We start from the raw sequence: 14,919 nt of genomic DNA, 5'->3' as shown, positions 1-14,919 counted from the left end.
ATCCCCAATTTATGGATATGTGACTAAGGAATAGAAATGTTAGGTAGCTTACCCAGTGTTTTACAGTAAGTGGTGGAGCCAAGATTCAAATCCAGGCAGTCCGGCTCCAGAATATGTATACTTAACCATTCTACATCTCATTGTAGAATTAATCTTGAGACTCAAGGATTTATCTATCCTAGGACCTTCAACAAATGTACACAGTATATGATTTCCCCCACCCAAAAAATTCAGTTTTTGCACTGGCTAGGTTCCTCAATGAAAAAGTTTCCTGACACTCACTGGTTCCATCTAATATCATTGACTGGTTAAGTGACTCAGTTCTCAACACAAGTCTCACTAGGATACATTCAGATTTGGAGCTCAGCATTATCAGAAGTCATATGTGCTCTAGTTTTACATGAATATCCAAAACTTTGAATGTTGAATCTGTTTATACCAAGGGTCTACCATACTGTGAAGCTGAGTATAGTAAAGATAACTCAAGTGCCTTGGGATTTACTTCTCTTGAGACATTATTGTTATAGGTTTGGTTGTATGGTAAATAAACTTGTCAAGGAGTGGAGGAGTATCTTTTCGTGTTAGGGCCTATGCTCCTATCCACATAATATTGAAAAGCAGTATTGCTCTTAAATAGAGTTAGAATTTGATTTAGAATTTGGTAATAAACTTTTATATAAGGTTGCTTAGACATCGACTGCTTTGATGAGATTTAATATTCCTTGTCTGTTTAATATCCAAGACATATTACTTAGACTTTCAGATTGATATCACAGATCTTTTATTTATTTATTTATTTTTTGAGAAACCCATGTGTCTATACACAAATCATCTCTTTTTCAGGAAAACATACTAAGAGAATCACATGTGGATGTTGGAATGCAGAAAATCTGCTTGCTTTAGGTGGTGAAGATAAAATGATTACAGTTAGCAATCAGGAAGGTGACACAATAAGACAGGTAATACAATAACATCTTTGGTATGATATATTCAAAATTTTTCCTGAAATAAAGTTTGTCTAACAATCTATGAAATTTTAAAATCCCTATGTGAGATACATATGCAATAACTTCATATTCTAAACAACAAAAGCTGTTCTTTTTTATGTATTAGAACACTTTTCTTTCATTGGAGTCCTTTACCCAAATATCTTCCTTTGTACATTTTCTGTTACCTAGAATTAACATGGACTACCAGCTCTATGGTTATAGGCTGTATGTTTGTGAGATAGCTTTTATTTTATATATATAATATAAATGTTAATAACTGGACTCAGTCTGGTCTGCCTGATTCTTTTTTTTTATATATATATTTATTCATGAGAGACACAGAGAGGCAGAGACATAGGCAGAGGAAGAAGCAGGCTCCGTGCAGGGAGCCCAACGTGGGACTTGATCCCAGACCAGGATCATGCCCTGAGCTGAAAGCAGACGCTCAACTGCTGAGCCACTCATATTTCCCATGATCTGCCTGATTCTAAAGCCCATACATTTAACTGATATGTTAAATTGCTTCCAAACTAACCATAATTTAATTTTAGGATGAAGTTTACTACTGTTCAAATTTCCCAATTGATTAGATCTTCAGTGGCTCCTCCTTAAGGAAATTTGTATTACTTATAGTTACTACATAATCTCACCAGTGGGTAAATTTTACTTTGGACTACCTGGCTTATGATTTAGTATTTCTGGGGCAATATTAACTAGCAAGTTCTTTGAATACCCTCTAGGTATATGGCACTGTGCTATGCATTTTAGAAGAAATATGAAATATGGTCCTATATTAGTTCTCTATTGGTTCGTAACAAATTACCCCCAAACGTAGCAGTTTCCAAACAATATACATTTATTGTTTTATAGTTTTTGTGGATGAGGAATGCAGGTGCATTCCTAGCTGCATTAAGATCTCAAGGCTGGGATCCCTGGGTGGCGCAGCGGTTTGGCGCCTGCCTTTGGCCCAGGGCGCGATCCTGGAGACCCGGGATCGAATCCCACGTTGGGCTCCCGGTGCATGGAGCCTGCTTCTCCCTCTGCCTGTGTCTCTGCGCCTGTCTCTCTCTCTCTGTGACTATCATAAATAAATAAAAATTAAAAAAAAAAATTAAAAAAAAATCTCAAGGCTGCATTTTATTGGTCAAGGTTGGAGTCTCATCTGAAGGCTTGACTGGGAAAAAAAATCCGTTTCCAAGCTCAATCACATGGTCATTGACAAGAGTTCAATTCCTTACAGGTTATGGTTTAAGGTCTCAGTTCCTCTCTGGCCATTGATTAGAAGCCTGCCTAATTTCCATGCCACATGGATCTCTCCATAGAGTGTCTCACAATATAGCAGGTGGTAAGAGAATGAGAGCAGCTATTTAAAACTTAAGCCACAATCTCTTAACAAATAACTTGATCTCAAAATTATTTTTGCTATATTTTGTTATGTAGAGGTGAGTCCCTAGGTCCAGCCCACACTCGGAGAGGTGTAGAGATGGGGATTATAGAAAGAAACCAGGATCACTGCGGATCATCTTAGAAGCTGCTGACCATAGGCCCTTACTCTAAGAAGATACAAACAAATCATGCTAAAACACACACAGTCTTATATGATTGCCATATTTTGTGGTATAGTTTACAAGTTCTATAATATTTGAGATGGAGGAGATCAATGAAAGTTGGATTGTGAATCTTTAAAAGACAGATGATCTGAATTAGTCAAGGTATAGGATAAATTGTAACAGTTCCAGACTTACAGGGGATCTAAGATATGGTAGTTTGGGTGTTTTTTCCCTCTTTCTCTTTCTTAGGTAACAGAGACAGGTAGGCAAATCATCTGTGCATCTTTGCTTTCACAGGGCGCTATACACAGTCCCAGGTTTTCCTCCATCTTCTTATTGCTCTGCCATTTGCAATGATGTTTTGTCTTCATCTGCATAATTACCCACACCACATCTGCATTTCCGCTCCAGAGAAGGGAGAAAGAGAAGTGGAGTGCAGGAAATATTTAAAGGACCTAGTCTGGAAGATGCATTTTATTATTTCCATTCATATCACTAGAACCTACTCATATAGTCACACCCCACTGCTGCCAGTGAAGCTGCAAATTTAGTCTCTGTAGGTAATCATGTGCTGTGCTGGAACTTGTTTTAGTGGAAACCATAAGACATTTAACAGCCTGTCATTTAACCCAAACAAAAGAGCATGGACAGAGATATGAGGAGAAACTTCTACCTTGTTCATGGCTTGTTCAAGATTGGCTTGACTGAAGATAGGGGCTTTCAGCATTTATAGAAAATAAGGCTGGTTGGTTGTTTCCTGTACTTGGAAAGCTCCAAAAGTGAGGCAGAAGTAACTCAACCGTGTTGAGTAGAACCATAGCACAATTAAACTGGTTTCTAAGATTAATTAATGTAGAAACCTAAAATTTTCTGGAAACCTAAAATTTTGATCATTCTATTTTGGTGCCATTTTGAATTAGAATGGTAGATATACAAGTCCAAATGCTTTAGCTCCCCATTCATTCTTATATATCCATATCAGACATCATCAGTAGATGTTGGCATTTTTTTTCCTCCTCAAGACATGGCCTTACAATATTTTGCTATATAACATCCCAGGAAATCACTACATTCAGCTATTATTTACATACAAGATAGCTCTTTACCTTTTTTGATCTCTAAGAAGTATGCTTCTAGAATTAGACATACTATTTAAGTTGTCATGCAGTAAGCAAAGCATACGTTAAAAGTATTGCTTTATTTGGTGTTGTCTCTGAACTGCTTTGACTTTACTATTCTACAGATCACTCCATTGTTACTTGTGTGAATTTATTTTGATTCTACTAAGGAATTGTCTTATTTCTTAAATCTGAAGATTGCTTTCTTTTATCGATACTGGAAAATTCTGTCATCTCTTTCAGTATTAGTCTCTTGCCCTTTCTATTCTGTCCTGGAGTATCTGTTAGACATACATTGGACCTTCTCTCTCTCTTTCTCTCTCTCTAAGATTTTATTTATTTATTTGAGAGAGAGCAGGGGGAGGATCAGAGAGAGAGGGACAAGCAGACTGCACTGAGTGGGGAGCCCAACATGGGGCTCAATCTCATGACCCTGAGATTATGACTCTGAGATCATGACTTGAGCCAAAACCAAGAGTCAGATGTTTTACCAACTGAGCCACCCAAGCACCCCTCTTTGTCTCTCTTTCCTCTCTTTCATAATATCTATCTTTTTGTTACACTGTGCAACCTTGTGGATAATTTACCTAATCAATGTATTTACTCTTTCTACAAATTTGTCTGGTCTTCTATCTTTTTGAGTTTTTTTTTTATTTTAATGATTCTACTTTTTGTTTTTAGGAAGTATTTTAGGGCAAAATAGGCAAACAGGGTTAAAAAGTCCAATTATGAAATAAATAAATATTGAGGGTATAATATACAGGATAAGGAATATAGTCAGTAACATTATAATAATTTTGTATAGTGAGATAGTAACTAGACTTACCATGGGGATCATTTTGTGATGTATATAAATACTGAATCAGTATGATGTACCCCTAGAGCTAATAGGATATCGTATGTCAAGTATACAGTTTATCTCTCAACAACATTGGTTTCAACTGTGTAGATTTACTCACATGCAGATATATTTTGGTAAATACAGCACTGTAAATATATTTTCTCTTAAGATTTGCTTAATAATATTTTCTCTAGATTACTGTAAGAATACAGTATTTGATATACATAACATACAAAACATGTATGAGTTGAGTGTTCGTTATTAGTAAGGCTTCCAGTCAACAGTAGGCTATTAGTAGTTAAATATGGGGGGAGTCAACATTATATTTGAATTTTCAACTGTGCAGTGGCTTAGGTCCCCTAACCCACACATCGTTCAAGCGTCATCTGTCTTTAAATTAATAAAGAAAAGTACTTTGTAGTTTCCTAAAAAATCTGCCTGGACTTTTTTTTTAAGTCTATTGTCATACTTATGAGACCTTTTGTGTTTTCAGTCATTTTTAAAGTTTTATTATGATCTCGGTGATAATTCTGTTATTTTTAGATCCACTAACTTTTGTTCTTGATGCATTATTTCTTGTGACATTTCTGATTTTGAATTGTGAGCTCATCTTTCAGCAGGGCTTGTATGTGGAAATTTTTTGGAGCTTTGGAAAAGGCTTTGGATCTGTTTTTGATAAACATTCCAAGGAGTTTCTAGACCACTCAAAGTATAAATTTGGACTTCAGAGCCTAAGCAAGAGAGGATGGGAGAGTCTTTTATTTGAAAAGAACTTTTTCAGCTTTTTTTTTTTTTTTCTGACCCAAAGCTCAGCCAGACTCAAATGAGCTTCTTTATTGTCTCCCTACCAACTGCTCTGGATTACACAGCATCAGTTTCTACACATACTTTGGTTATGGTTTAATCTTTGTTTATTGTCCCTGGAAATTTTCCTTACCTTTTTTCAATCTTATCTATTTAATAAGACATGTGTTCTGTTTCATCCAGAATTTCTAGATGTTTGTAACAGTGGGATTTTTAGGTATAACAAGTGAAAGCAAGTTACTGGTTTTATTAATATTAGGAATGAATTTAAGTGTTGTGCTTGTTCATAATGATAATATTTCTATCCCTACAGACAGCAGTGAGATCAGAGCCTAGTAACATGCAGTTTTCCATGATGAAGACTGATGATCGAATGTCTGCTGCTGAAAGCACAGTAAGAATTCTAAGTCAAATCCATATTCGTTATTTTGATAATTTTGTAGATTATACTTTCTCCTTTTCTAGGATGGTTCAGAATGTATAGTGATAAATTATTATCTGTCATTTATTAAATTAGTATTAGACTCCGGTGTCTCAGGCATATGTTACTTTTGCTGCTCTGGCAGCAGCTAGCTACCTGGTATCACAGCAAATGAGGAAACCTTCCTATTACATTTGGTATTGTTCTTCTCATTCTTGTGGTACTAAAAACAGTGAGGGTCCCTTTATAAACAGAAATTTTGATTTGTATATGATTTTTTATTTTCACTCAATTGGAGGTGGTAACCAGAGCTCTAGAAATTGTAGCTTTTATTTTCTTAATACCTTAGATGCATTTTACCTGCCACATTTTATTGTTCTAAAATCCAGATGATTTTTATAATTAATACAAATATGAAATGAAATAATGTTTCTATTTCTTAAAAAGCTGTTATTAACTTGATATAGTGACTTAATTGAAAGAGTCAAGGAAATATATCAAAGTATTTCTCTTATATAAATCCATCCTTCTTAATGAGCTCAAATAAGTAATATACTCTTTTCTCTCCCTCACATGGTTATACCTTCCACTGAGAACTACAGTTAAGTATTGGCTTGCATGAGTAATAGAGGGACACTATCTAGCCACGTTGACCAATGATCTGCAGATGATGGAAATAATGATCCAAAAAACCAAGCTCATTTATCCACACAGTATGGACTGTAATCCCCAATGGTTCAAAATCAGAATGACTTCTTAAGAGGGAAGACCCTTTGTACTCTATGAATTCAATTTCAGTGGAATTATGTCAGACTTCCAGCCCAGTACTGCGCAGTACTCTAATGAGAGGTATAGAGGATTTTAAAAAGTTAATCCATCTAGCTATTTTAGTGTCTTCTCAAAGGCTGTGTTGGATACGTGTAAAGCCAAGGACCCTTCTCAGACTGTATATTAGTACAATATATTTTTTAAAGTCACATTGTTATCTTATTAATTATAATGTTTAATGTAAACTTGGCTTACTGTTTTCATAAATGAGGTTCAGCTATTTGAATTTGCTTATTGGTCTTCATGAAGTACTGAATAATTCATTTCACAATCTCTTAATCTTTTCTGGCAGATCAGTGTAGTGGTTGGCAAGAAAACTTTGTTTCTTTATAATCTGAATGAACCAGATAACCCAATTGATCTGGAATTTCAGCAGCATTATGGGAACATTGTCTCCTATAGCTGGTATGTGCAAGAAGCTCATTACCAAAAGATATCCATGTGTTTTTCCTTACTAATTATATCTAATTTTTGCCCATAGCATTTTCACTTCTCTATGTAACATTTTCTGGATCATAGACTATGATTTAATATGTGAAACTACCTAACATATTATCTGGCCCTCAACAAATTGTATTCTATAGTTCCTTAGTTTTAATGTACTTGCTAACTTATTGTATTGCCAATGATAGTTGACCATCCATTTACCATATTATTGCCTTTGCTGCTATAGGTATGGTGATGGCTACATCATGATTGGTTTTTCACGTGGAATTTTTGTGGTCCTCTCCACTTATATTCGAGAGATTGGCCAAGAGGTATTTCAGGCTCGTGACCACAAAGATCGTCTAACCAGTATTGCAGTATCACAGACCCTTAGTAAAGCTGCTACATGTGGTGATAATTGGTAAGTTATATTCAAAAATCTCAGAAAATGTTATGTAAGGAATATTTAAGAGATTCAACAAGACTTTGATAGCTAGTATGAATCTGTCAGCGATACTCTCCTGCACTTTTAAAACATTTTTGCAATTGAAAATTCCTAAGACTCCTGCTGTAACACATAGGGCAAAACCTAAAATGCTAAATGTATACTAACTACAAAACCTAAAATGGAGAATGCTTGAAAAACAATCTTAAAATAGGTACTTCCAAATAATATGGTGTCAGCACACTTCACCCCGTCTCTCTCACTGAATACAATGATAAAACCTGGGCAGAATGTATGGAGCAGTTATTTAAGGACTCTGAAAAGTGAATAGTAGGCAGAATAAAGAAGAAGAAGAGCAGAATTTGAAGTATCACTGAACCAGTGAGGAGTCTCCTACTTGTCTTCTACTCTCTCAAGATTCAAGACAGCCAAAATCTGGAAGTGAACACCAAAGCATAAATGAGAGAGCTCTGAGAGAAACCCTGTAGTTCTGGCTCAAGTTGCAGGAAAGAGAACTCCTAACACTTAGTTGGGGAAATCTCCCAGTTTCCTTTCTTTTTCTTTCTTTGTTCTTTCATGCCCCAGCCACCAAGCAACCTCATCATGGCAGTGGCAGCAACAGCAATGGCAGGAAGGACCTACAGACACCTACTCTGACACAGAGTAACCTTCCTTAAAGGATCTATGGCCCCAGGAATGGGGGCAAACTCTGTTGCTTATTTTTCTCTCTGCCCTCATACTGCGTGGCCACAGGCATGGGTGCAGTTGTGGGAAGGACAAGGCACTATAGGTAACTAGAGCCCCAGCTTTCCTGGAGGAAGATAAAAAATGGGAGCCCCAGGAAATCAGAACATACTAGGAAGATCCTGAAGAGGAAGAAGTTCTGGAAAGCAACCCTCTGAAGATATTTATGAACTCCCAGTTTCACTTCTTAACGATATATGCATATCTCATCCTAAATAAACCAAAGACTCTGAGAACTGAACTGAGGGATAGATCATAATACAAGTCCTATAGATCACAAACTGGGCTGAATAGGGACATATCTGAATACAACTGCAAAGCCTTTCAAATTGGAACTGACATTGAAACCACAACCCGCAGAAGGCTGGTTGATACTCAACCCAACAGAGTTGATTGCCTGCTTAAAAAAAAAAAAAAAAAAAAAGTTAACCTTCTCCATGGGATTTAAAACAAGATACAAGAGTCTCAAACATAATGTTCAGCATGTCCAAAATATAACCCAAAGTTATCTGATATATGAAGAATCAGAAAAATTTCAACCTACTTGGGAAAAGGCAATTGAAAGATGCCAATGCCAAGATGATGCAGGTAGCAGCTATTACAAAAATGCTCCAAGAGATAAGGGCTAGCATTTTCAAAACAGATGAAAATGTAGTCTCAAAAAAGAAATAGAATCTCTAAAGAATAACTAAATGGAAGTTTTTAGACCTGAAAAGTATAATTAATACAGTATACTTAATAGCAAAATGGAAATCACAAAGAGTCAGTGAACTTAAAAATAGACCAATAGAAATATCCCAGCGAACACAGAGAAAGAAAAGATTGGAAGAAAATAAACAGTCAGTCTCAGCGGCCTGCGAAACAATACCAAAAAAATCTAACGTTTACGTCACAAGAGTTTCAGAAATAATGGCTAGAAACTGCTCACATCTTCCAAAAGACATAAACCTATATATTGTAGAAGCTCAGCAAGTCCCTAAAAGGATAAGTCCAAAAAAAACCTAGCTCAGACACATCAGTATCAAACTGCTAAAACTAAAGACGAAGAAAAAACTTGAAAGCAGCTAACGAGCAACATTTTAAATGACAGTGGATTTCTCACCATAAGCCATTGAGGCCAGTTCCAAGGAAGCATCATGACTTAAGTGCTGAAAGAAAAGAACTGTCAGTTTCATTACGCAGTGAAATACCCATCAGTGGTTTCTTCTCAGATGAAGAAAAATGAAGAGAATTTATTGCTAGCAGACCTGCTGTAGAATTGCTGAAAGAAGTTCTTCAAATGGAAGAGAACAGATGACAGAAGGAAATTTGGGACATCAAGAATTAAGGAAGAGCAACAGAAATGGTAAATATAGCAGCTCATTTTTTTTTCTTTTGAGATTTTTTTAAACATATATGTTGCTGTTTAAAGTAAAAATTATGATATTGTTTGATAGTGTTTTCAGTATTTAAGATACATTACATAAGACAACCACAACAGAAAGGGAGAGGGTAGGGGCTCCTGGGTGGCTCAGTTAGTAAAATGTTTGCCTTCAGCTCAGGTCATGACCTCAGGGTCTTGGGATTGAGCCCCATGTCAGGGCCCCTGCTCAGTGGGGAGTCTGCTTCTCCATTTCCCTCTGCCCCTTCTGCTCACTCCTGCATGCACTCTTTCTCTCTCTCAAATAAATAAATAAATAAAATCTTTAAAAAATAAAATGTTTAAAAAAAGAGAGGCTAAAGTTATTATATGTGATTTCTATAATATTTGAAGTGGTAAAATACTTATTCTAAAGAGCCTATGAGAAATTAAATATGTATGTTATAATCTATAGCAATCACTAAAAAATACACAGATTTATACACAAAACCCCAATAGGTAAATTAAAAGGGAATACGGGAAATGTTCAAATCTAAAAGGTGGCAAGAAAGGAGAAATGGAAACAAAAGGGAGAAACAAAACAATAAAACAATAGATTTAAGTTCATACAGATCAATTAACTATGTTAAATGTGTAAATGACAATGCTATTAGACTATTAGAATTTTTTTTAGAATAGAATTTTTAAATGACCCTATTATTTGCTGAAACTCACTTCAATGTAATGATATAATGAAATAACTAGATTAAAAAGTAAAAGGATGGAAAAAGATCATCCAAACACTAACCCGAAGAGAGCTGGGTGGCTATGTTCATATCAGACTAAGAACAAAGAAAATTACCAGGGATGAAGAGGCATATTGCATACTGACTAGATAGCATACTGCTAAATGAATATGCACCTAACAACAGAGCCCCACAATAGATGAAGTAAAAACTGGCAGAATTAAAGGGAGAAATAAATAGACAACAATAATAGTTGAAGTCTTCAGAACCCTGTTTTCAATAATATATGGGACAACTAGATAGGAGATCAAAAAGGAAATAAAAGTGTCAAATTGAGACTAAGTGGAACACAGGCTGCCAGATCATGAGCTGTAGTTCAACACACACAAGACAAATCAAAATAGAAAAGGTTCCAGACAAAGTAACTGGCTTGTCTTGAGGGGCCTCACAGAGAGATCAAGGCACAGTGCAGACAGAAAGAGACAGAACCAAGGGCATGTGCTTTTAAGAGAGTTCATAGAAGAAAAACAGGCTTCGTGAATAGACTGCTTTAGGGTTTCCAGGCTAAGGCCAGATTGGTCAATTCTAACCAAAAGAGTAAGTGTTTGGAAGGCTCCAGTGATCTTATCCAAGGGGCACATAAGGCATATGGTGTTGGGAGGCAGGGAAGACTGTTGATCAAAAGGGCTTTTAGGGAAGTCACATTAGGAAATTAACACTTGTTTGTGACTCTGTGGGTGTGCATTTGCAGGAGGGACTAGTGTAGGATTAAGGTCATTGCAGGCCACTTGGCCAAACAGAATGGATGCTAAGGTAGTAATACCATGGAGTAGCCTAGGTAAACTCTGAACAGACTTGGACAGCACTATAAACCAACTAGACCTAATAGACATCTATAGAACATTCCACCCAACAAGAGAATACATGTTTTTTCTATGGATCCATGGAACATGCACCCAGATAGTCCATATTCTGGGCCATGAAACCTCCACAGATTTAAGTTGAAGTCATGCAAAATGTGTTCCTTGACCATAATGTAATCACACATGAAATGAATAACAGGAAAACAACAGGAAATTCAATGAACACTTGGAAATTAACACACTTCCAAATAATTCATGAGTATATCTCAAAGCAAATTTAAAAATACATACAACTGAATAAAAATGAAAATGCAATATATTAAAATATGAGATACAGCTAAAACAGTACTGAGAAGAAAACTTATAGTATTAAGTGCTTACATACAAAAGAAAAAAAATCTCAAATTGATAATCTAAGTTTCTACCTCAAGAAACTCGAAAAAAAAGAGCAAACTAAGGGTAAGGCAGAAGGAATAAAATAATAAAGAGCAGAAACTGATGACATTGAAAATAGAATAGGAAAAGAAATCTAACAGCTGGATTTTTTTGAAAAAAAATTGATAAACCTCTAGTAAGAATGACAAGAAGACACAAATGCCCAATATCAGGAATGAAGCAGGAATATCACTACAGATATGGAAGCAACTAAAAGGATAATAAAGGAATACTACAGGTTTAGAATTACAAAGGAATACTACAAACAACTTAGAAATTTGACAACTTAGAAGATTGGAAAAATTCTTCAAAAATCACTGACTACCAAAACTCAACCCAGGTGAAACAGATAATCTATCCTAACTAGCCCCGTAACTGTTAAAGAAATTGAATAATTTTAAAGCTCCTGAAAAATTTCCAGGCTCAGATGGTTTTACTGGAGAATTCTACCAAACATTTAAAAAAAGAATTTACAGCAATTTTATAAAACCTCTTCAAAAAATAAAACTGGAAGAAACATTTCTCAACTTATTTTATAAGGACTAGTATTACCCTTACACCAAAATCAAAGTATAAAAAAAAGAAAGGGGCAGCCCTGGTGGCGCAGCGGTTTAGCGCCGCCTGCAGCCCGAGGTGTGATCCTGGAGACCCTGGATCAAGTCCCACATCAGGCTCTCTGTATGATGCCTGCTTCTCCCTCTGCCTGTGTCTCTGCCTCTCTCGCGCTCTCTCTGAAAAAATAAATCTTTTAAAAAAAAAAAAGAAAGATCAATCTCTCTCATGAACTTGTACACAAAATCCTCAACAGAATTTCATGCACTGAATTCAGCAGTATGCGAAAAGAATTATACCTCATGACCAAGTGGGATTTATTCCAAGTACACAGGCTTATTTACATTCAAAAATCAATGAAGTTACTCTATCAACAGCTGAAGTACCATCTGAATATATCAGATGACATACAGAAACAGTCTCAAAAAATCCAACACCCATTCATGATAAAAATTCTCAGTAAGGGATGGAGGGGAATTACCTCAACTTGATAAAGAATGTCTATAAAAAACCTATAGCCAACATCAAACTTAATAGTGAAAAAGACTGAGTGCTTGCCCCCTAAGATTGGGAACAAGACAAGGATACCTACTCTCACTACTCTAATGCAACCTAATATTAGAAGTTCTAGCCACTGCAGTAAGACAGGAAAAAGAAATAAGCCACATCCAGATTGGAAAAAGAAAAGTAAAACCATCTCTATTTGCAGATGACCTGGTTGCTTGTGTAGAAAATCTCAAGGAATCTACAAACAAGAAACATCTAGAACTAAAACGAGAGAGAGTGCAGCAAGATCTCAGGATGTAAGGTCAACATACAAAAATCAGTCACATTTCTATATGTTAACAAGTATGTGGAAACCAAATAAAAAATACACCATTTTTAATCACTCCAAAGAAAATGAAATATTTAGATATACACTTAACATATCTGTGTGCTGAAAATTCCAAAATGCTGCTGAATGAAATTTAAAAAGACAGAAATAAACAGAGAAACACACAGTATTAGTATATTAAAAACAGTGATAACATCAAATGCTGGGAAGGATGAGGAGAACCTAGATCACTCAAATAGTTTGGCAATTTCTTAAACAAACTGAACATGCAATTATCATATGACCCAGCAATTTCACTCCTAGCCATTTTTCTCAGAAACATAAAAGCTTCTATTTCCAGAAGAACCTGAATATGAATGTTTACAGCAGCCTTATTTGTAATAGTCAAAAACTAGGAACAATCCAGATGCCCTTCAGTGGGTGAGTGGTTCAACTGGTATATCTATATGATGGAATACTACTCAACCATTAAAAGGAACAAACTAGGGCAGCCCAGGTGGCTCAGCGGTTTAGCGCCACCTTCAGCCCAGGGCCTAATCCTGGAGACCTGGGATTGAGTCCCATGTTGGGCTCCCTGCATGGAGCCTGTTTCTCCCTCTGCCTGTGTCTCTGCCTCTCTCTTTCTCTGTTGCTCATAAATAAATAAATAAATAAATAAATAAATAAATAAATAAATAAATAAAATTTAAAAGGAACAAACTACTGATACAACAAGGGTGCTGAGTGAAAAATGCCAGTCACAAAATGCTGCATACTGTATGATTCTGTTTATGTAATATTGCTGAAATGATAAAGTTATAGAAAAGGAGAATGGATTAGTGGTGGCTAGGGGTTAAGGACGGGGCTAGGGTAGGTAGGCAGGAGGTTAAGTGTGTTTATAAAAGGACAACACAAGGGATCCTTGTGGTGATGGAACTATTCTATATCCTGTGGTGTGGATCTCAGGAATGCATGTGATAAAATTGCATAGAACTACTAAACACACACACACACACACACACGGTGAATACAGGTAAAACTTGGGACAGCTGAAAAAGGTCAGTGGATCATATCAATGTCAGTATTTCCATTATAATATTATTCTATAGTTTTTCAAGATGTTACCATTTGAGGGAAAGGTGGAGGGTATGTATGATCTCTGTATTATTTCTTATAGTTGCATACAGATTCATAATTATATCAAAATAAAAAGTTAAATTATAACAATGAGAGAAAATATAAAGGGGAAAAGCTCTGGGAGGGCAGAAGGGAGGAGGGTGTTAAGACCAGGAAGAAAGATATAGCCATTAGGTGCCAACATTGTGCTGCTACACAGCTTTCTTTGGCCAACCTATCTTCCCTGTGACCCTATGCAGTAAAATGCCCCCAGTTTTTCAGAGTTTTTGACCTATGTCTTGTGATTCCAAATCGAATGCTCTTTCTGCTATACCTCATTACTTTTTGTATGAAGAAAGTCAGGGTGATGGGGGGAGCACGTTGCAAAAAGAAACCTTTTTCCTCTAACAGCTAGGGAGAATGTTTTCCTACTCATACTTTTCTTCAGGGCAACTTCAGCCTCTTTGTTCCTGAAACTACAGATCAGAGAATTTAACCAGGCACATCCACCATACCCCTAAGAGATTTCTTTTAAAGATAAAATAAATTACAGAAATTCTGTTATTGTCTTACCTCAACCCAATAGATTTTCTATCCTACATATATCCCTTTTTGGAGAACACTGACTTGTTCTGTAGCGTACAATTTTTTGTGAATGAAAACTATTTTATTTAACACCTGTATTTACAATATACATATTTTTTCATTTTTCAGTATTAAAATTCATGACTTGGCAGAACTGAAAGACATGTATGCTATAATCAACCTGGACGATGAAAATAAAGGTACCGATTTTTCTGAAGCAGAGTGACATTTTATCACTGCGGTGACAGAGTAATGTGTTTATTATTATTTGATTTGCATTAATCATAGGAATAAAACTAACAC

The 14,919-nt window shown here is 35.9% G+C and overlaps 1 protein-coding gene across 24 annotated transcripts in view; it reads left to right on the top strand.

The window, feature by feature from the left end:
* WDR19 (WD repeat domain 19) overlaps window positions 1-14,919 on the top strand; it is a 176,404-nt gene that overhangs the window by 15,796 nt on the left and 145,689 nt on the right. For all 24 annotated transcript variants that reach the window (XR_007409958.1, XR_007409963.1, XR_007409962.1 and 21 more), the window contains exons 6-10: window positions 844-959; window positions 5,616-5,696; window positions 6,844-6,956; window positions 7,225-7,398; window positions 14,746-14,816. Coding sequence is in view for 10 of the 24 variants with exons in the window: in XM_025437616.3 (XP_025293401.3) it covers window positions 844-959; window positions 5,616-5,696; window positions 6,844-6,956; window positions 7,225-7,398; window positions 14,746-14,816 (555 nt within the window). In the remaining 14 variants the exon portion in view is untranslated. The remainder of the gene's footprint in view (window positions 1-843; window positions 960-5,615; window positions 5,697-6,843; window positions 6,957-7,224; window positions 7,399-14,745; window positions 14,817-14,919) is intronic.

Source organism: Canis lupus, chromosome 3, assembly GCF_003254725.2.
Source record: "Canis lupus dingo isolate Sandy chromosome 3, ASM325472v2, whole genome shotgun sequence".
Classification (NCBI taxonomy): Eukaryota; Metazoa; Chordata; class Mammalia; order Carnivora; family Canidae; genus Canis; species Canis lupus.
This window is presented reverse-complemented; position numbering and strand designations above follow the sequence as displayed.